Source organism: Chelonoidis abingdonii, chromosome 2 (genome assembly GCF_003597395.2).
Source record: "Chelonoidis abingdonii isolate Lonesome George chromosome 2, CheloAbing_2.0, whole genome shotgun sequence".
Classification (NCBI taxonomy): Eukaryota; Metazoa; Chordata; order Testudines; family Testudinidae; genus Chelonoidis; species Chelonoidis abingdonii.
The window spans coordinates 234,138,309-234,159,645 of NC_133770.1; the positions used below are offsets into that span (position 1 = coordinate 234,138,309).

The 21,337-nt window shown below is 40.5% G+C and overlaps 1 protein-coding gene across 2 annotated transcripts in view; it reads right to left on the bottom strand.

The window, feature by feature from the left end:
• The window catches only part of TOX (thymocyte selection associated high mobility group box), a 274,588-nt gene that overhangs the window by 57,770 nt on the left and 195,481 nt on the right, over window positions 1-21,337 (bottom strand). Inside the window, exon 4 of one of the 2 annotated variants that reach the window (XM_075063025.1) lies at window positions 5,440-5,718. The exons of the other annotated variant lie outside the window; for it this stretch is intronic. Coding sequence (XP_074919126.1) covers window positions 5,440-5,718 — 279 coding nt within the window. The remainder of the gene's footprint in view (window positions 1-5,439; window positions 5,719-21,337) is intronic. 2 annotated transcript variants of the gene reach the window in all.

Consider the following 21,337-nt stretch of genomic DNA (forward strand, 5'->3'; position numbering starts at 1 on the left):
TTTAGAAGAATTCAGCACAGCCAGTTTTAGGATCTGCGCTTCCTACACAAATGAGTTCCTTGGCCAGAGATTTTAGTTCCCAATTCCACTGTTCTAAGCTACTTTCAGATCATTCACTTTCAACCTCAAAATCACATTACTGTTATCCTGCTCCCTGGGTCTTACTGACAGGCACCCTGGGATGTCTTACTCTTAAAGCAACAGTATCTAGAGCAACTACCAGTAAGTCCTTGATAATGCCCTCTTTAATGGTGCTGCTGCTTTTCCCTTCTTTATGAAATGGCCACTCCTACCAGGTGTGTGCATGTCTGGAAATACCCGGCAGTTGTTGTAATCATTTATATATATGGTGATGGTTCCATAGCATGGATAGTTTTTAGCGTAATTTTATGCTGTTGACTAAAGAATGTATTTAATATGAAGTTCCTTTCCTACTGGAGGTTCTGTATACTAACAGTTATATAGTTTATTTCCTTTTCCTCTTTGTTTATTTCCAGCACTGGTGATAGGTTTATTAAGCTAATATAGCCAGTTCCTGCACTCACTGAAAACAATGGGAATTTTGTCACTGACTTCAGTGGAGTAGGATTACATGTCTAATGCAAAGGCATATATTAGTTTATTCATTTTGCCAGTCTGTATACATACATTGCCTACAAATGAAGTCAGTTCACTCTCTCAAATCATTTAGAGAGGTTTTTTTCTCAGACAGAATTGGGTATAGTTGTTAGAAAGTATGACAAAAAAGTATCTATTTTACTACCAAATCTTTCACAAGAGGTGCAGCAATTCTTTCAAAACCATAGGGTAGGTGCTCAGCTGGTGTAACAGGCCCAGCGTAGTTGGCATTGACTTTAGTGGCGCTACACAGGTTTATGGCAGCCTAGGACTTATTTTGACTAATACTGGTAGATGAATTGAAAGATGTTGGGACTTGCTCATTAAACTGAAAGAATAAAAAAAGATGAGGACAATTATTATGCTTATTCCAGATAACGTGGTACTCGCTCCATTATCACTCAGTCCTCATAGGAAAGTCTCACTGACTTCATCAACTTGTGTCTCAAAATCTCTATTTGTAGCAAAATTTGGCAATTACCTCATGACAGCAGTGCATGACTGCCTGAGTAAGGACTGAGTAAAGAACTCAGGAGTTGACCCTTTGTATGGTATCGTACATTGATATAACAGTTTATAAAATATAGGCAAAAATCCCAGAGTTTATCACACAAAATTATGTGCAAATATGACCTATTGGATCTCCCACTGGTCAAAGACTAGCAGAGCGCATCGTGTGAAGCCCTCCTGTCCCCATCCAGCCCCAGTGAAATTTCTTTCAAAGGGACAAAGATGAAAGAGGAGCTGGTTTGAGAAATGGGAACCCTTATTGCCTCTTTAGGGCAGCTTTAAGATCACTTTGTACCAGTCTGGCCCACACAAAGTTGCTAAAGGCCAAGAATCTGTCCCAGCTAGTTGGCAGTTTCCAGGGACACAGCTGTAACTGGGAGCTATACCCATTAGTTTTTATTTGCAGTGTTGCTGTAGCAGGCTATGAGAGAGACAAGGTGGGTGAGGTAATATCTTTTACTGGACCAACTTCTGTTGGTGAGAAAGACAAGCTTTCGAGCTACACAGACCTGAAGAAGAGGTCTTGTCTCTTTCACCAACAGAAGCTGGTTTAATAAAAGATATTACCCCACTCACCTTGGTTTTCCAAAAGTTTTTATGTAAATTATATTCATACATTAGTTATGATGTTGATTAATCAGAATCTCTCTGTTTTTATATAGGAACACTTGAATTATTATATTGTATTAGGCATTTAGGCCAGTATCCTGTCTCCAGCAGTGGCGAGCACCAGACCCTTCAGAGGAAGGTGCAAGTAAACCTACAGTAGACAGATGTGGGATAATCTGACTCCCCTGAAGATCTCATTTTAATCCCAAACAGAGATCAGTTTAAACAGTGAATCATGTGGTTTTATATCCCTTCCAATTTTTTTTTTTTTTACTAACTATTATAACTTTGGAAGAATGCTAAAGTAACAGCAACATATCAATTTCTGTGTACTTAGTAATTTAATTCTGGTATATCATGCTTTCTTTTCCTGATGATTAAGCGCTAAGGATGGGAGAATTTTAAAGGGAGCTTCCATATTAGCATTACTTGTTTAATACACAAATCCAGAATACAGAAATAGACTTCAGTAGGAAAAAGACCCTATTTCTTTGTCTGTAATACTCAATAGTTCCTTCACTGTTGAAAATATTTGTTTTAATTTGAAATACCTGATTTAGTGAAATCAGAATCCTTGGTTTATGATAAGGAGGCAACCCAGTGACAGAGGATGTGGAAAAAGCTAAGGTACTCAATGCTTTTTTTTGCCTCTATCTTCACAAACAAGTTTAGCTCCTAGACTACTGCACTGGGCAGTACAGCATGGGGAGGAGGTGACCAGCCCTTTGTGGAGAAAGACGTGGTTCACGACTATTTAGAAAAGCTGGATGAGCACAAGTCCATGGGTCCGGATGCACTGCGTCTGAGTGTGCTAAAGGAGTTGGTGGATGTGATTGCAGAGCTCTTGGGCATTATCTTTGAAAACTCATGGTGATCCATGGAGGTCCTGGAAGACTGGGAAAAAGGCTAATGTGGTGCCCATCTTTAAAAAAGGGAAGGAGGAGGATCCGGGGAACTACAGACCAGTCAGCCTCACCTCCAGTCCTGAAATCACGGAGCAAGTCTAAGAACATTCTGAAGCAGCTTACAGGAGAGAGTGATCAGGAAACTGTCAGCACTGATTCCACCAAGGGGCAAAGTCATGCCCTGACTAACCTAATTGCTGCTATGATTGAGATAACTGGCTTTGTTGGATTGAGGGGAAAGCAGCTGGATTGTTATTCCTGACGTAGCAAAGCTTTTGAGGGTCTCCACAGTATCTGTGCCAGCAGTTAAAAAGTATTGTCTGGATAACGGACTAAGGTGACGGAAAGTTGGCAGATCGTTGGACTCAACAGGTAAGTCGTTCAATGGCTCATGTCTATTGGCAGCCAGTATCAAGCGAGTGCCTAGAGGTGGTCTGGGCGTTTGTTCGATATCTTATTAGAATCTGGGGATGTATGCTGCACTCTCAGCAAGTTTGGCAGAATACACTAAAACTGGAGAGATTGGTTAAAGATATGTGGAAGGGTAGTTGATAGATACAGAGGAGCTAGACAAATTAGAGGACTGGGCTAAGGAAATCTGATGAGGTTCAGGCAAGGACAAATGCAGAGTCCTGCCTTAGGCGAAAGAATCTAGTGCATCTGAGACTAGGGACTGAATGGCTGGCAAGCGATTCTCAGAAAAGACCTAGGAGGTTACAGTGGAGAGAAGTGGGATATGATGCAGCAGTTGCCTTGTGCAAGAAGGCTAACGGCATTTTGGCGGTATAAAGTAGGGCATATGCCAGCAGATCGAGGATGAGTCATTCCCTATATTCGAAATTGTGAGCCTTCATTCTGGATACGCCAGTTTTGGGCCCCACACTACAAGAAGGATGTGGAAAAATTGGAAAGAGTCCAGCAGAGGGCAACAAAAATGATTAGGGGGCTGGAGCACATGACTTATGAGGAGAGGCTGAGGGAACTGGGATTGTTTAGTCTGCAGAAGAGAAGAATGAAGGGGGATTTCAACTACCTGAAAGGGGTTCCAAAGAGGATGGATCCAGATTGTTCTCAGTGGTACCAGATGACAGAACAAGGAGTAATGGTCTTGAGTTGCAGTGGGAGAGGTTTAGATTGGATATTAGGAAAAACTTTTTCACTAGGAGGGTGGTGAAGCACTGGAATGGGTTACCTAGGGAGGTGGTGGAATCTCCTTCCTTAGAGGTTTTAAGGTCAAGCTTGACAAAGCCCTGGATAGGATGATTTACTTGGGGATTGGTCCTGCTTTGAGCAGGGGATTAGACTAGAAGACCTCCTGAGGTCCCTTCCAACCCTGATATTCTATGATAATATGTTGTTATGAAAAAATGTATCACAAATATGCCATTATTTTATTGAAAGATTCAACTGGAAAAAGAACTGGAATAAAAGATGGTTGACTTCATTACAGAATTGAAGTCCTACATATTATCTTCTAGGGAAGCTGAGGGTCTCAGGATCTCACAGGCTCAATATGCAAAAATATTTGAAAATTAACAGATGCTGCAAATACCTTATTTTACAATGTGAAGGCTGTGCATGTTTATGTTTATATAAGTTTTCACAAGTGTGGGAGCGGTTCCTCACAACATTAAAAAGTACAACACATTCAAGATCTAAGGGAAAGTTCTGAAATAATAATTGTAATCAGAATTTATTCAGAACACAGTGAAATATATTTTGCCAATTACAGGATTATTTTAGAGCTTGAGGCATGAAAAACAAATATAACTCGAAAACAAATCAGACGTACAACTCTTGACTGAATTATATTCCTCAGTGACTCACTTTGCCTGTTTGACCTTCCTCCTACATCTTTGTAATGAATCCCAACTTTTTTTCCCATAAGAACTGGCAATGCTCACAACTATTACTGCTACCACATAACAGGCCCGCTAACATTCTTTAGAGATTAGAACACAGAGCTGGGAGTCAAAAGACCTCAGTTCTTAACCGAACTCTACTCCTAGCTCTTATGTGATCTTGTGGCAAGTCACAATCTTTTTGTGCCTCAGTTTTCCTGTCTGCAAAATGGAGATAATACTTACCCACTTTTGCAAAGCACTTTGACATTTTTGCACAAAAATGCTATCCAAATGATTATATTATTATGTTTTATTACGTTTGTAATGACACTAATGGGTGTTAAATGTATCATCATGAAGCACCAGTGCTACATACAATGTAAAAGCATGACCTCTATGTAACCTTTCCAAGAAGTGAATTTTAATGGAACAGTGTTAAAAGATATTTTCCTATTCTTCTGTTCTGGTTGCTGTAGTCTTCTATTTACTCATCCTGCGGCCAAGTACCAAACACTAGCAAACTGTACACACAATCCCATGCTTCCTTAGCAATAGCTTGAGTCTTGACCTGGAACAAACACACTTTGTACACATGAGAGAAAATTCAATTTTTATATTAAATTCCTGTAAGAAATATTCTCCTTTACTCTTTAGTTCACTATGCAGACCTTCCAGTTTCCTCATTCACAGAAGTGTGATGTTGTTCACTCCTGTTGCTTTCAGGGCTGATTGGAGACTAGAAGATAGGTTGAAGGTAAAAGCCAATCCTTTATTTACATCAGTTAGCCCCTTTATGCTTGTTGTAAAAATACCACATGCTACAGTATGTACCTCACTGACACTTCTCATTTGGATGAGAGCAACTTATATGCCAAATAAGACTTAGAGAGACTGATTCATTTAGCTAGTCTTAAAATCAGCCACCATTTGTTATTTCTAGTGCCTAACCATACCTTAGAGGTATCATCCCCTTCATCTTCATGGACTGAACTGGATGGTGAGGGAGTTGCAGACTTGCTTCCAGGTGGAGATGGAGAGTTATGGGGAACATTGTTTCCACCCATATTCAAACCAAGCTGAGCACTGAGCTGTGACTGGTTAATGGTAGTCAGCTGACCATGCTGCATCATTCCTGGCTGCCTAATTTCTGCAGGTTGAACCCTTGGTCTCATGGCTGCCATCTGAGCGTGGGAACTATATTGAGCTCCTTCTGCGTTCCGTAAATCTTGCATCTACAAAAGGAAAATTGGAAAGCAATAATTTTCCATCATTATGTCATCATGTCCAAGTTCCCTTTGGCCTTAAAAGGAATCCCTGCTGATCTACAGGTTATTTAATATTTAAGAGAACTAGGAGTATTTAATTCAAACATATGAGGTGTAAGGAATACACAAAATAACTATACAGCCAACTTTTGCATAACACTGTTTATTTTGGGCTCAATCATGCAGGCTCTTTTCACCCCTTGGACAGGCACAGCTCCCATTGACTCTACTGAGAGTTTTTCCTGCATAGGGACTGAAGGATATGGTCTTTTGTTAACTGTCCTTTGGAACTGTCAAAAGTGAGTTTAAGAAATATAATAATACAAAACAGAGATGTCAGAATCTTGACTCAAAGTTCAAGAGGGTTCTTGTCCATCTTATGGAGATGAGTTTGAGCTGCCAAGTTTGGATTTAGATCCATATTTGCCCCAAATTCTAGGGCGTTGAACATCTAGTACTAAGCCCAGTTTTACCTTGCCTAGAACTGCCCAAGACATGTCAATTTTTAAGATTCAGAAAACAGACCTAGGGCTCTATCAACAGGTGGATTAATTTGACTAATGAACTGATTTGTTGCAACAGTCATATATGAACCTGAAGCACTAAAGCTGCAAGGTTGACAAATTTATCCATTTTGCTATCTGGGTCACTGCTCTTTAGCATTAATGAGACTCATTTTTAATTCAAGCAATGAATTCAGTCTCTGCAAGGATTAGAATGAAAAGCATTGGAGGATGAAGCTCTTTACTTATCCAGAGGTCAAATGTACTGTACATGGATATTATAAAAGATATCCCAAAATGCTTATCCAATGTACTCAAACTCATAGCTTGAGATAAGGCAACTACAGAGAATAGCTCAGTTTCTACGGTTAGATGTTTTGGGAGGTGATTTAAAGTTGAAGTGGCAATTCCAAGCTGAAAATGAAATGGATACAGTTATCTTAGTCGGTATCATTAAAGCATGCCATAGATATCTGGTGGAATTTGACAAAAATTACTAATGTACTAGTATCATTGCATTAGGGGAAAAGTGATAACAGCCCAATCTACTAATATAACCATAGTTATTTTACTGATAGCCTTTTGTAGCATGTCACTCAATGATTTTTACTTTAGATTTATAACCCACCGCTCTCTCTCCTCCCCCCGCCCGCCCTTGCACTTGTGGGTGTATGTACATTCTCTCTCTCTCTCCTGATAGCATACTAGTCTGGGAGATCCTTTTACAACAAGGAATTAAAATTAGAACTGGGGAAAAAAACCCAAGTATGATCGTTGCCATTTTTTCATTATGGACAGAATAAGTGATTTTTTGAAAGGTTATTTATAGGCTTGTGGATTGATTTGGTGTATTTTTTGGAGAGTGAATCATGCCAATAAATATCTGGAATTGAGAATGTTTGCTATTTTAAATTCATTTGTTTTCCTAAAATACATCTGAAGAAGATTCTGACAATGCGATCTCTCTTAATACAGTCTTGGTACTGCTTTATGAATTAATATCTCTGGAATACAAAAGGTTTAATACCCATAATTCAAGTTCATTCAATAACTAACCCATTGAAAAAAGCCAGTGCACAGCATCAACTGAGAACTTGAATCTTGAAAAAAACATTTATATTTTTAAAGATTGTTACTGACTTTCTGCTCCCTTTTTTCAAATACCAGCTTCCCTCCTAGTCAAACATATTAGCCTTGAAAGCTATCATTATCTGTGCCTCTAGCAGACAATCTATATCAAAACAGTTGTACACATAAAACAGTAACTACTTCTTGGCTGTATCTCTTCTGATCCAGCTGTTTCACTGAATAGCAGTTGGTGAATGGAGAACTTTAACATGGGTAGCCCTGAGGCCTTATTTGCTAATGTTACTCACCAGCTGCTGCTTTATGTGGTGTTAGCAGGCAAGGCTTGGAAGTTTGCCAGTTGCAGCAAGAACAAGGGAAAGTGAGGTATCTCTGAAGCCCTTCCATTTACCCCTGTCTGTAATCTTTTGACACTGAACATTGTTGAGTGCTATCCCCAGGGCCACTGAGAAACACTGCTGGAGTTAAACTGTGAATAGAGCTTACACTACCCCTTTGTACACTATTTTTTGGGTACCTCTCAGACAATCTAAGGAAACTACAGATCAGTGCAAAAAATAGACCCTTTTGGCTTGACATATTAAAGGAGGTTGAAAAGGCAAAATAAGTAAATTTTTCATTAGAAATACTCTATTATAAAATGCGCTATTAAAAAATCTAAACAAGTATTTTTGTCAATGGTTCAAATGACTGTGCAAGTATATGCCTCAGTGAAAGCTGGACACAAATTTAATAATAATATGATGGTGTTTATTTTTATCTAAAACGTATTTGCTAACTGACAACATATCCTTGGCTATCAAAACTGATTGGTTATTAAAACCTCCCAATCTTGCTACACTGATCATCAAAAACAAGCTCCCCAAAGACCAGGAAAAATCAACTCAAAGTGGCACCAGACTCTGCCAAAACAACAGATGCAAAATCTGCAGACATATCTCCACTGCTACAGGGATCAACATGCTCCACAACACCCTTCAAGATTCATAGATCTTACATTTGCCTATCAGAACATGTAGTGTACCTCATTCAGAGCATCAAATATCCCAACATTTATATGGATGAAACCAGGCAATCATTATACTCTTGAATGAACTCACACAGAAAAATGATGAAAGACAAAAGAACCCAAACCAAACAAAACAGATCAACTGAATTTCTGACCTATCCGTTCTCATCCTGAATAACACCTTCAAAAGATGAGTCTAGGAGCTTAAATTAATAACTTTCCTAGACATTAAAAATTATAGATTTGTAAAGACACTGGATTTATGGCTTACTACAACAACCTCTAACCTGCTAATCTTCCTTTGTCCTATGATTTGCAAATGTGTTAATTGCCCACTACATCTTGAATGATCTCTTGCAACGTGTTAACTCATTATGCTTAACAATCTGTTCCACCTTGTATTTGCTGTGACTACCTTTCCCTACACTGACTACCTTTCCTAGACCTGAAGAAGAGTTCTTTGTACCTCAAAAGCTTATCTCTTTCACAAACAAAGATATTACTTCACCATCTTGTCTCTCTGGTTATTCAGACCTCTTTATACAATCTCCACATAGCAAGAACTATTTACAACGTCTAATGTTCTGGATTTCAGACGCAATCAACTTTTTTTGTGAATTTTTAAAACACATTAGGTTTCCATTAACAACAGCTACAGCATTTCACTTACCTTTGCAGAAATATGAGTAAGAAACATGAAAAGTGCCTTCTTAATTTGCATTTATATTCCAATTTAGATACTAAGGCCCTGTCTACACTAACGAGATAAATTACACTAGTTAAGTTACACAAATTATATTACTTATGTCGACATAGCTTAGATGGTCTTACAGCGGTGTCTACATCACACTATGTTGATGGGCAACACTCTCCTGTCGAGATAGCTTCTGCCTCTCAAGGAGTAGGAGTACTGAAGTCGACAGGAGAACACTCTGCCATTGACTTATTGCGTCTTCACCAGATCCACTAAACTGATGCTGCTGCCGCACCGATTTAGCTGGTAGTGAGAACAAGCCCTAAGGAATAAACACTCTAACCACTGCCCAGCCTGAGACAGTACAATGGGTGGAGGATACATGCATGGAAAGAAGGAATCCTTCTCCCAAGGCTGTGACCCTAAGGCATTCCCTCTGCAGAAAGTGAGGATACAGGCAGGAGACTCTACGTAGCTGTGGATCTCTTGGCATAGCCTCTGTCCTGTCTCCTACCTACCCTTGTCACTTTCTGAACGGGGTTCCCAAATCCTCATGCAGTCCACAGTGGATACAATGGGACCATCCATGGAGATGGGAGCAGCTTGTCCATAAATGCATTCTGTATTCTTGGATTTTGATAAAAGCAGGCACGTAACACATTAAAACTAATTTTAAAATAATCATGGAACTACTCTATGGAAAGCAATTCACAACAGATGTGAACAATAGAGAATGTCACTCTTTTAGACCACTGATGGGAAAGTTTAAGCTTTCTAAGCAATTCAACATACTCAGGCCCACCTGAAATTCCTTACAAGTACGCAGTTAAATGCAACCAAGCAGCAGCAGCAGCAGCAGCAAATATTTATATTCAGAGCTGACCAAAGGGCCACAATTCTACTCTGCAGCAACTTTCAAGGTTTTGAAATTTGTTTTCGTACAGTATTGGAATGAAAACAAACCCCAAGGAAATAATGAGGCAAGGCAGTCTGATGGCTAAATTCCAATTTGGAGAACAAAGTTTCAGATATCAGAATATTAAAAATTTGGATGTTACAGAAAATAAGGATAGTCCTTATTTGACATCCTCAGTGAACTCTCTGATGATCTAATAATGACGTTACTTGGCATTTCTATATCACTTTCCACCCAAGGATCTCATCATGCTTTTACAGATGAGGAAACTGGGACACATCTTCTATATTTTTGTGTTTGCATTTCAATTATAGGCACAAATGTGAGTAACTGCACCTGTAAGTTCCTGACTGCAAGTTCAAATAAGTAGTCAGAGATGCAACTACTGAGGTTTGCACCTAAAATTCATACCATAGGTGCAAAGTAGGCACAAAAACTGAGAAGTTCAGTTTCATGCTGCTTGAATATATACTTCTAATTACTTGCCCAAAGCAACGGGAGAAAATACAACTCAGGTGCCTTAAAGAACACATCATCCTTCCTCCCATGACTTTAAAATAAATGTGAACACACCCAATATGACCCCAACATGGAAATGTCTACCTGGGAGACCATCTTGGTGTATTATCCTGATATTCTTATCTGATGAAATGACTGGGACAGGATCAATCAAACCATTCCTGGATCTGAGATATAACATTGGTTTTTTGATTTCAGCCTGGCTACCCATCCATGCCACAAAGACATGTTAATTGTCATGGCCTGGCACCTACAGATTTTTCAGGTCATGAAAATAGAGATTCTCACATATTATATACCAGTCCAGAAGCTGAGGCTTAAGAAAAACAGAAAATCTCACAAGACTCATGATAAAATTGAGAGAACTGGCAACAACGAGATAGAGATGAACTTCAGAGAACATATCAATAATGTAGGGTAAAAACATCCCATGTGTTTTGTAATTATCCAAAATACTACAATTATACACCCCAGAAATCCAAATTTAAAAGAGCTCCAAACATGTTAAAACAGTGGTTCTCCAACTTTTGTACTGGTGACCCCTTTCACATAGCAAGTCTCTGTGTGCAACCCTCCTTATACATTAAAAACACTTTTTTATATATTTAACACCATTATAAATGCTGGAGGCAAAGCACAGATTAAGACCAGAAGCGTTATGAGATATATATATATATATATATATATAAAACCAACTGACTGCTAAAAGTTTTAAGGAAAAAGAGTTGGGCATTTTGAGAATACCTCAGTGTCATACTGTAGTGCATTTTATATATCCTGGGCTACAATGAAAGTATCATTCAAAATTTGTATTTTATTAGGGAAATCATTCAATAATCTTTTAAAAATTAAAAACAGAAACCTTGAAAGTAAAATGAATCCTAGACAAGGGAAGCATAAGAAAAAGAAACTGCTATTAAGTTGGCTACTTAAAACCTTCTAAAATCATTCTGTTAAAAAAAAATAAAGCCATGTTAGGTTGCCTTATGTAGCACCGACTTGGTAAGTGACCGTAAGCTCCTTTAAAACAATTAAATACTCAAAATTTGATTGAAAAATTTTATAGCACAATAATATAATGACAATATACAGTTTCTATATTTCTTGGTACACAATTTTGTGACTATTAACATTCCTTTCTACTTTATTCTTTAATATCCTTTGAGTCACACAGGGCCAAGGACTCAAAACCAATCATTACAAAAAAACAAAACACCTACTGACTTCTATTCAGTTTAATACAATAACCCTTTATTTAAAACAAACTCCAATAAAATTCATCATGAGAAGTTATTAAAAGGGTTAAAAACCTATTAAATGTCAAAGAATTTGCCTGACTTAAACTTCTAATAAAGAGACAGAATAGGCTTTCTTTCTGAATTATTTAAATCTTTACTGACTGTGCACTGAACCATGAAATTAGAAAAGTGTTATTAGAAGTGTTCTCTGGTTTTTATAAAAGTTGTAGCATAGAATGTATCAAACCATAGTCTTTAACTAGACTAGTTAAAGAAATAGGTTTTTAATCCCACATACATGGTTTCCACTGATATAAAACGGTCATAATTAAAACTCTAGCCTGCAAGTTGAAGATAATAAAATTATTATTACAGGAGTACTCACGTTCATTTAGTATATTCTGGATGCAAGTTTCCACTTTAATTTGGACAAATATCTTCAGTTTTGTTTGATCTTGCAAAGTTCACTAATTTGGATCCTCTCAGCAAATGATTAGGGTTTTAATAGTGACTAATTTTAAAGTATTAATGGTGAATAATTTGTGTTATCTTTTTTTAAAGTGTCTAATGCTTACAGGGTCAATAGCAGGTGTAGGTTGACACCAGACCAATAGGATCCAAGAAGTGTAAGTCAAATATTTTTGCACATATTTTCTGATAACAATATTAACTCTCCATTGCATTTAACAAATAGCCCAGTTTTATATTTTAGCAATTATTCACATGAGAAAGACAAACATGCCTTTCACATTTATTCAGACAACTCTACAGGAATCTTGAATCAGCAGTATATTCAAACAGATTCAGTCAAACACACCTGAATCAATAGTTATTCTGTAAAACAAATGCAGTCAAAAAGAGACTGACAAGAGGCTATGCAAAGCAACATCGGTTCCCCATAAAGGATCCAGGGGACCTGAAGCTATTATGTCTAAGAATAAAAAATAGACTGAGAAGTGTTGGTGAGGAATAGTAGTAATTTCATTCATCAAAATTCTGTTGTAGGGTAATATCCGGTGAGGTCCTGAGAGTCTTCATCTCATATTGAAGACAATAGGCCAAGTCTATCTGTATTTGGTACAGGACCAGAGCAGGATAAGGGAAGCAATGGTGACTACTGGCATCTCTGCAATCCCCTGATCCTGGGACTGACAGCAAACTGTCCAGTCCGAACATGAGGCTTCTAAATACACATGGCCCCAATGGGCCATTTTATTCTATTCATGATCATAGTATCTGAGTATCTTCCCATAATGCATTAAGAAACATTTGTCACATGTTGTTTGTTCTCTCATCCTCTCCCCTCGCAGCCAATTGTAACCAGAATACAAAAGTACTTTGCCCACTTTTCCTTTCTCCTTGTGTCAGGAGGTAAAGGAGGTTAGTTTAGAGTCACTATATTAACTTTAAGCCATATGGGAATTCCTTCCCACACTAATGGAATCCCCGGTAGCTAGTTCAGCCAGCTTTTCTCGTAGCTTTGCACTGTGGGGATGATCTGGATCCATGAGAGTGAAGGATGCTCAGCACTTTGCAGAAGTGGGGCCACAAATAGCTTCCTGTAATTGAATATTATTGTAAGGAATTGACTAGAAGGAACAGATTCTTCCTTCAGCTGTGAGTGTGGCTTCCACTGAGTGTGGCTTTCAAAGTGTAACATTGACAACAGGACCGGCTCCAGGATTTTTTGCTGCCCCAAGCAAAAAAAAAAAGGGCCAGAGTGCCGCCTCTTTAAAAGTGCCACCCCAAGCACATGCTTGGGATGCTGGTGCCTAGAGCCGGCTTTGTCTGACAGAGCTTGGTTGTCGGCGGACATGATCAAACCCGGGACCTCTGGAGCTAAATGCATAAGCCTCTACTGCATGAGCTGAAAGCCACATGGCTCTTAATTAAGGCTGTAGCAGACTCATTCATCTCTAAGTGGCCTCTAAAGGTGACAGACCACCACACCCAGGAGGTGTGTAGGTTACAAATGCACCTGGCACCTGAATTTAACCATAGGTATTTTTTAAAGCATGGCAATGAATATGTCTGCAGTGAGATATGGTAGAATTGCGCACTGAACATTCTAACACAGGGATGGGGTTGTACAGCATTTTAAAAGTACTGTTTCATTTTGAATAATTTGAAAATATTAGAATTTGACTGAGATGAAATTTTTGGTTTTAAAATTAAAGTGAATTTTTAAGAATCTTTTAAAATTATGGGAGAACAGGCCAATATGTGATTGTACTTGAGTCTAATTAAAAATGATTGTAAAACAAAACTTTTTTGTGCATGTGATTGGTTTGTGATGCAAGTGTTTGTATGCCTCAAACTATGATTACAGAGATGGAGGAATGTATATGTGCATTTGCTAGTGACTCGTACAGCATAAAGTCTTTAAGGAATGGCAAAGTAACCCCTGGGAATTCTATGCCATACAGGTTCCTATACTGTACCCATCAGTGTGTATTTATACAAGATGGTTGACTGAACTGAAGCTACCAGACTTACACATTAATGATAAGTACCTGAGAAAAAACACAGATGGACAAAACATAAAATTGATGAAGTATAACTGCATATCAGACTTTGTGAATTCATACTATACACATCTACCCAGATCTTCCTCTTTTGTCCCTCATCTCCTTCCTAACCTGCACATTCCTAATGCTGTACTGTCTGAAGCATCCCAACATGCAGCAACAAATTCCAAGGACAGATGCTGAATTTTGCTTTCCCATCCCTTCCCACACATACAGTTGTCATTAAGTTCAAGCACTAGGAATGGCCAGTCCTTCTGAAGACTGCAGGACTGGGCACAGCACTGGGAAATTATTAATTTATGGTATATCAGACAAACACGTTCTTAAAAGAAAGACGAATTTGTGTGGAATGCAAGAGTATATCCCTTAAGGCTAAATTCTGCTCTCAATATGTTCCAGTAGCTCCTCTTTACTTCAAGAAGAGTTCCATTTGTCCTCTTGGAATTTAATGTTTTATTACTAAATCCAAGAATTTGCTGCTCTTGGAGTTTAATGTTTTATTACTAAATCCTGTGCCCAGCCTTAGCAACTTCACTAGGTACTAGGGATCTCCAGGGCATAAGGTCCTCTGGTCAAGGGGCCACTCTGTAACTGCTAATACAGAAGAAGGGCTGACGTAAGCTCTGTGGCTCTAGCGCTCCCTAACCATGTGAAAGGGCCTGTAAGATCCACATTGCTCACCACTCTGACCTTAGATACAGTGACTGTGCAGGATTCCCCACATAGCTGGACTTGTCTGCATCCTCTATATGTGGTGTTGCTATCCTTCCTTCCCTAGCACTGTGATGTGGAATCTCGCTGGTTCTGCTGCATGAAGGGCTTTCCATATGTTGAGAATGGGGGGTGGCAAGGGAACAGGATCTGGACCTCTCTGCATGTTTAAAAATGATCTTTATTTTAGCAAATCATTTCTTTTAGAAACCATCACCCTCAAATGGAAGCAGTGGTATTATATTAGTTGTTCATCCTATATTAAACACTGAAAGGAAGAATTCTGTTAAAAGATTATTTTTTATTGGCAATGGGGAGGGAATCCATACACATTGCACTTACTGAATAAAGAGCTGAGCTTCAAGTCTTATTTGTGCATTTCACTGAAAACAAAGGACTATAAAAAGGTATTATTTTGAACACTATTTTTAAATATTAAACACCAATGAATCCGCTGAAATGCAAAAAACAACAAAAACAAAATACCCAACCACTTTCCATAATTTCATGTTGCATTTTATTTTGCATTAAGCCAAACACTGACTGTGATTTTACTCTGCACTAGTCATGTATTGTATTTAGTACTGATCAAAAGCAAACATATTTTCAGATTTGTAAGCCATATTTTTGGATAGGTGAATTTAAAAAAATGTCAGCTTGATTCTTCAATGTGTGAAGCCTCTATGAAGTTAAAGGTTGGAAGAGAAAGCCCATTATAGCTGATAATAGTGATACTCCAAAAATAAAACAAACCCTTTTAAGTAACACAATACTAGAAAATGATCACATTTTCACAATCCTCTCTATTTTTCCATTAATTATGAAACTATGAAACAACAGTCAAGTAATTTTGACCAGTAAGAATGACCTCAATGGTTTAATTGATTTTGGGTCAAGAGATCTTTTACAATTTCTCTCTGTTCCTAAGCTGCGGCCTTGTACACATCAGCATGTGTGATATTATTAAAGGAGGAAATGCCACATCTGTAAAATGGTTAACTAACAAGAGATTATTTTTCATAAATATGATCTTGTTATCCAGTCATACATTTACTGATATTAATAACCATATTGTCACAATTTTCCAAGCAATGTAAACCTAATAACTAGAAACTCTGCCATAGTCAAATATTGTGGTTTTTTTAATGTTAAACATATGTGTTACTGCAAGGCAAGACACTTCTTGTAAGTTATGAAAAATATGCTTGGCTCTTAGGAAAAAAAAGTCATTTAATGATCTGCTAATAAGTCCATCATTCTCCTGTATTGTATGATTTACGGTTTTGTCTTTAAAACCTATTTAATATCTCTAGCATAAATATCTGACTGCAGCCTCCCAACTTCAATATTGCATTTTTCAAAACAGGAAAAAATCTCAATCATTTTATTTTCTATTTCAGAGAAAAGGATGGACACCCACCAGTCTCAAAAGATTAATGTTAATAAATATATATAAGTTCACTGCTCATTACATAGGAATGTGACAGAAATCCCCCATTACAGGGTTTTTTGCCTTTTTAAAATGTTCATTTCGCTAGGTTTGCAATAAATGTGAACTAAATCCTTCTAGTAACAACAGGTCATATAACAAAACCATATTCAGAAATGAAAACAGAGACAAAGCTTTCTAAAAAGGGGTAAACCTACCTCAGAGCATGTGCAGTCAGCTGAGGGCAATCACAGCTTAAGTATTTTTGAATTCATAATTCATTTTTCCTGTTTCTTCTAATTCTGAAGCACTTTCTTTGTTGTCACATCCACATTCAGAATTTAGATGGTAAGTTTTGTTTGGCTGAGGATACTTCCTTTTTCATTCTCCTTTCAGACTTCTACTTCCGTTATTGCCCAACAGCAACCACTGGTTGGGGAAGTGAGTTTTTTTATGATTCTCTATATACTAATTTCACTTTATTCCTGTATGTCAGAACAGCAAATGAATGCATCTGTGGTGAGAATTTTCTAGAACAGGATGTATTTTCGTATAGCCTTTATACATGCAAACCACCTTGGGTAAAATCCTGGCTGAAGTGAAGTCAGTGGTAAAATTTCCACTGGCTTCAGTGGGACCCCGATTTCACCCTTTATGTACGCAACCTGAAGAGAACAATAAGATGGGTAAGGTGATATTTAAGGACAGAAAGTGACTGCTGTCCCAGAGGAAGGAAGGAAGGAAGGAAGGAAGGAAGGAACTTACAGATACTTAAGAGCTTCAGGACAAACAAATAAAAGATGTCAAGTATCAGAAGGGTAGCCGTGTTAGTCTGGATCTGTAAAAGCAGCAGAGAATCCTGTGGCACCTTATAGACTAACAGATGTTTTGGAGCATGAGCTTTTGTGGGTGAATACTCGACTTCGTCAGATGCATTTGTAGTTGAAATTTCCAGGGCAGGATAATACGCTGGCAGCAAGCTAGAGATAACGAGGTTAGTCAATCGAGGAGGATGAGGCCTCTGTTCTAGCAGCTGGGTGTGAAACCAAGAGAGGAAAATGTTTCTGAGTTGGCAAGCCATTCACACTCTTTGTTCACATCCTGAGCGTGTGTCAAAATTTGCAGATGACTGCAACTCAGCAGTTTCTCTTTAAGTCTGGTCCTAAAGTTTTTTGCATGCAGTGATGCACCTTAAGTCTTGCTATAGTCTGGCCAGGGAGGTTAAGTGCTCTCCTACAGGTTTTTGTATATTGCCATTCCTAATATCTGATTTGTGTCCATTATCCTTTTCCGTAGAGACTGTCCAGTTTGGCCGATGTACATAGCAGAGGGGCATTGCTGGCATATGATGGCGTATATTACATTGGTGGATGTGCAGGTGAATGAACTGGTGATGGTGTGGCTGATCTGGTTAGGTCCTGTGATGGTATTGCTGGTGTAGATATGTGGGCAGAGTTGGCATCGAGGTTTGCTGAGCTCTGTGCCTTTATACTCACACACAACTATTTCAAATTTTTACCCTAGCAATATCCGGTGGGTTGGCTGTGGAGCCCCCTGGAGTGGTGCCTTAATGGCGCTGGATATATACTCCAGCCGATCCAGCACCCCTTCAGTTCCTTCTTGCGGCTACTCCAACAGAGGGGAAGGAGGACGGACAAGGTGGTAGAAAGAGATCCACCGGCCACCAACCCAGTCAAAACCAAGGCCCCACCCCTCCCAAACCATCGATGGGGCCCAGGCAAAACATTTGAAGGTGCATCCGACGACGGTGTACCAGCCACCATCCAGGATCCTTCCCCACCATTTTGAGATTGTCTCTCCCATTTCCACCAGGTGTGGTCCTGTATAACTTCAGACCAATGGGTTCTTTGCACGGTGAAAAGGGGATATTCTCTCCAGTTTTCTTTCTCCCCTCCCTCCCATCCTCCCTCTCCGTCCCTCTTCAGGGATCCCTCTCATGAGCAACTCCTTATACAGGAGGTCAAAATGCTCCTGTCCATGGGAGCAATTGAGGAGGTTCCAAGGGAGCTAAGGGGCAGGGGCTTTTACTCCCACTACTTCCTAATCCCCAAGGCAAAGGGTGGGCTTTGACCCATCCTCGATATGCGTGGACTCAACAAATTCATGGTAAAGTTGAAGTTCTGCATGGTTTCACTAGGGACCATTATTCCTTCCCCGGATCCTGGAGACTTGTACGCCGCCCTTGGCATGAACGACGCATACTTCCACATAGTGATTTACCCAGTGCACAGATGCTTCCTTTGCTTTGTGGTCAATCATGAACACTACCAATTTGCTGTCCTTCCCTTCAGCCTGTCCATGGCTCCCAGAGTGTTCACCAAATGTATGGCTGTTGTGGCAGCCTATCTTCATCGACAACGGATCCAAGTGTTTCCGTATCTCGATGACTGGCTCATTCAGGGCCACACCAGGGACCAAGTACAATCCCACGTTCGACTTTCCCTAAGCACGTTCCGCCAGCTGGGTCTCTTGCTCAACAATGAAAAGTTGACTCTGGAACCAACCCAGAGAACAGAGTTTATTTGGGCAGTCTTAGACTCCAGACTCGCCCAAGTCCTCCTGCCGGATGCATGCTTTCAGTCAATGGTGAACATGATCTGCAGCCTTCAAAACTTACCGACTTCCATGGTAAAGATGTGCCTCAGCATTCTGGGGCACATGGCTTCGTGCACTTACATAACCAGGCATGCCAGACTTCGGCTTCACCTGGTTATCAACAGTATATCGACCAGGTTGAGACAGCCTGAGCATGGTGGTCACTGTCCTGGAATCGGTTTTGACCTCCCTCTGTTGGTGGCTGGATCCCATGTCGGTGTGCGAAGGGGGTTCCATTTCACACCCTGCAACCTTCCTTGTAGTCACAGACGCATCATCTCTGGGATGGGGTGCCCACCTCGGTGAACTCCAAATGCAGGGCCTTTGGACCACATCCGAATTAACTCTGCACATCAACGTACGAGAACTGATGGCAGTATGCCTAGCGTGTCAGGCATTTTGTGGGAACCTACATGGCCGTTGTATGGCAGTACTCACGGGCAACACCACGGCCATGTTCTACATCAACAAGCAAGGGGGAGTCTGGTCGTCCCTCCTATACCAGGAGGCCGTTCACCTGTGGAAGTTCTACATAGTCCACTTAATACATCTGATAGCGTCGTTTCTCCCGGGGGTCCAGAACATGCTGGCAGACCGCCTCAGCAGGTCCCTCCAGCCTCACGAGTGGTCGATTTGTCCAGATATCATCCACTCCATCTTCCTGAGGTGGGGGTTTCCCCAGGTCAACCTATTCGCCTCGCACAACAATTGAAGTGCCAAGTGCTCTGTTCTTTCCAGGGACATTCTCCAGGTTCCCTAACAGACGCTTTCCTACTTTCGTGGAAAGACCATCTGTTCTGTGCTTTCCCTCCATTCCCACTAGTCCACAGGGTCCTGCTCAAGTTACGCAGGGACAGGGCACGTATGATTCTGGTCACCCTAGCATGGCCCAGGCAGCACTGGTATACCATGCTCCTGCAGTTGTCGGTAGGGCCTCTGATCACAGTCCTGCTGTGGCCGAACCTAATCTCAAAAGACCACGGGTGCCTTTGTCATCCCAACCTGCAATCGCTCCACCTTACAGTATGGATGCTACATGACTAACTTGGTCGGAATTACTCAGCTCACAATCAGTGCAGCAGGTTCTGTTAGGTAGCAGGAAGACCTCCACTTGAGCCACGTACCTAGCCAAATGGAAGCGATTTTCCTGTTAGTGCATGCAGTGCACCACGCCCCCCCATGCAGGCATCGATACCGCTTATACTAGACTATCTCCTAACCCTAAAGCAGCAGGGCCTGGCGATATCATCTGTCAGGGTGCACCTGGCAGCCATCTCGGCTTTCCATCCAGGAGAACATGCTTCCTCTGTCTTCTCCAGTCCGATGGTCATTAGATTTCTGAAGGGTTTAGATCACTGTTGTCCTCAAGTATGACAACCAGTTCCAGCGTGGGACCTTAACCTGTTCCTTTCCAGACTCACGGGGCCCCCGTTCGAGCTGATGGCCACCTGCTCACTTCTTTACCGATCTTGGAAGATAGCCTTCCTTGTAGCCATCACTTCAGCAAGACGTGTGTCTGAGATCAGAGCCCTCACGTCTGAGCCGCCGTATACAGTTTTCCACAAAGACAAGGTGCAGTTTCGCCCCCACCCTGCCTTTCTCCCCAAGGTGGTATCAGCTTTTCATGTGAACCAGGACATTTTCCTCCAGGTCTTTTATCCGAAGCCGCACAATACATGGCAGGATCAACATATGCACTCCCTTGACATTTGTAGGGCTCTAGCCTTCTATATCGAGCGTACTAAGCCATTCAGGAAAATGACTCAACTCTTCGTTGCAGTGGCCAACTGGATGAAAGACCTACTGGTCTCCTCCCAATGCTTCTCCTCATGGATCACGGCCTGTATCTGTGCTTGCTACGACTTCGCCAGTGTCCTGACCCCGCGCCTCACTGCCCACTCCACAAGGGCTCAAGCATCATCGGCTGCCTTCCTGGCCCGGGTCCCAGTACAGGAGATCTCTAGAGCTGCAATTTGGTCATTGGTACATACCTTTGCCGCTCACTACGCGCTAGTTCAGCAGTCTAGAGACGATGCCACATTTGGTTCTGTGGTTCTGCATTCAGCGACGTCTCACTCCTACCCCACCGCCTAGGTAAGGCTTGGTAGTCACCTAATTGGAATCGATATGAGCAAGTACTCGAAGAACAAAAGATGGTTACTCACCTTTGTAACTATTGTTCTTCGAGATGTGTTGCTCATATCCATTTCAAACCCTCCTTCCCCTCTGTCGGAGTAGCCGGCAAGAAGGAACTGAAGGGGTGCTGGGTCAGCTGGGGTATATATCCAGCGCCATTAAGGCGCCACTCCAGGGGGCTCCACAGCCAACCTACCAGGT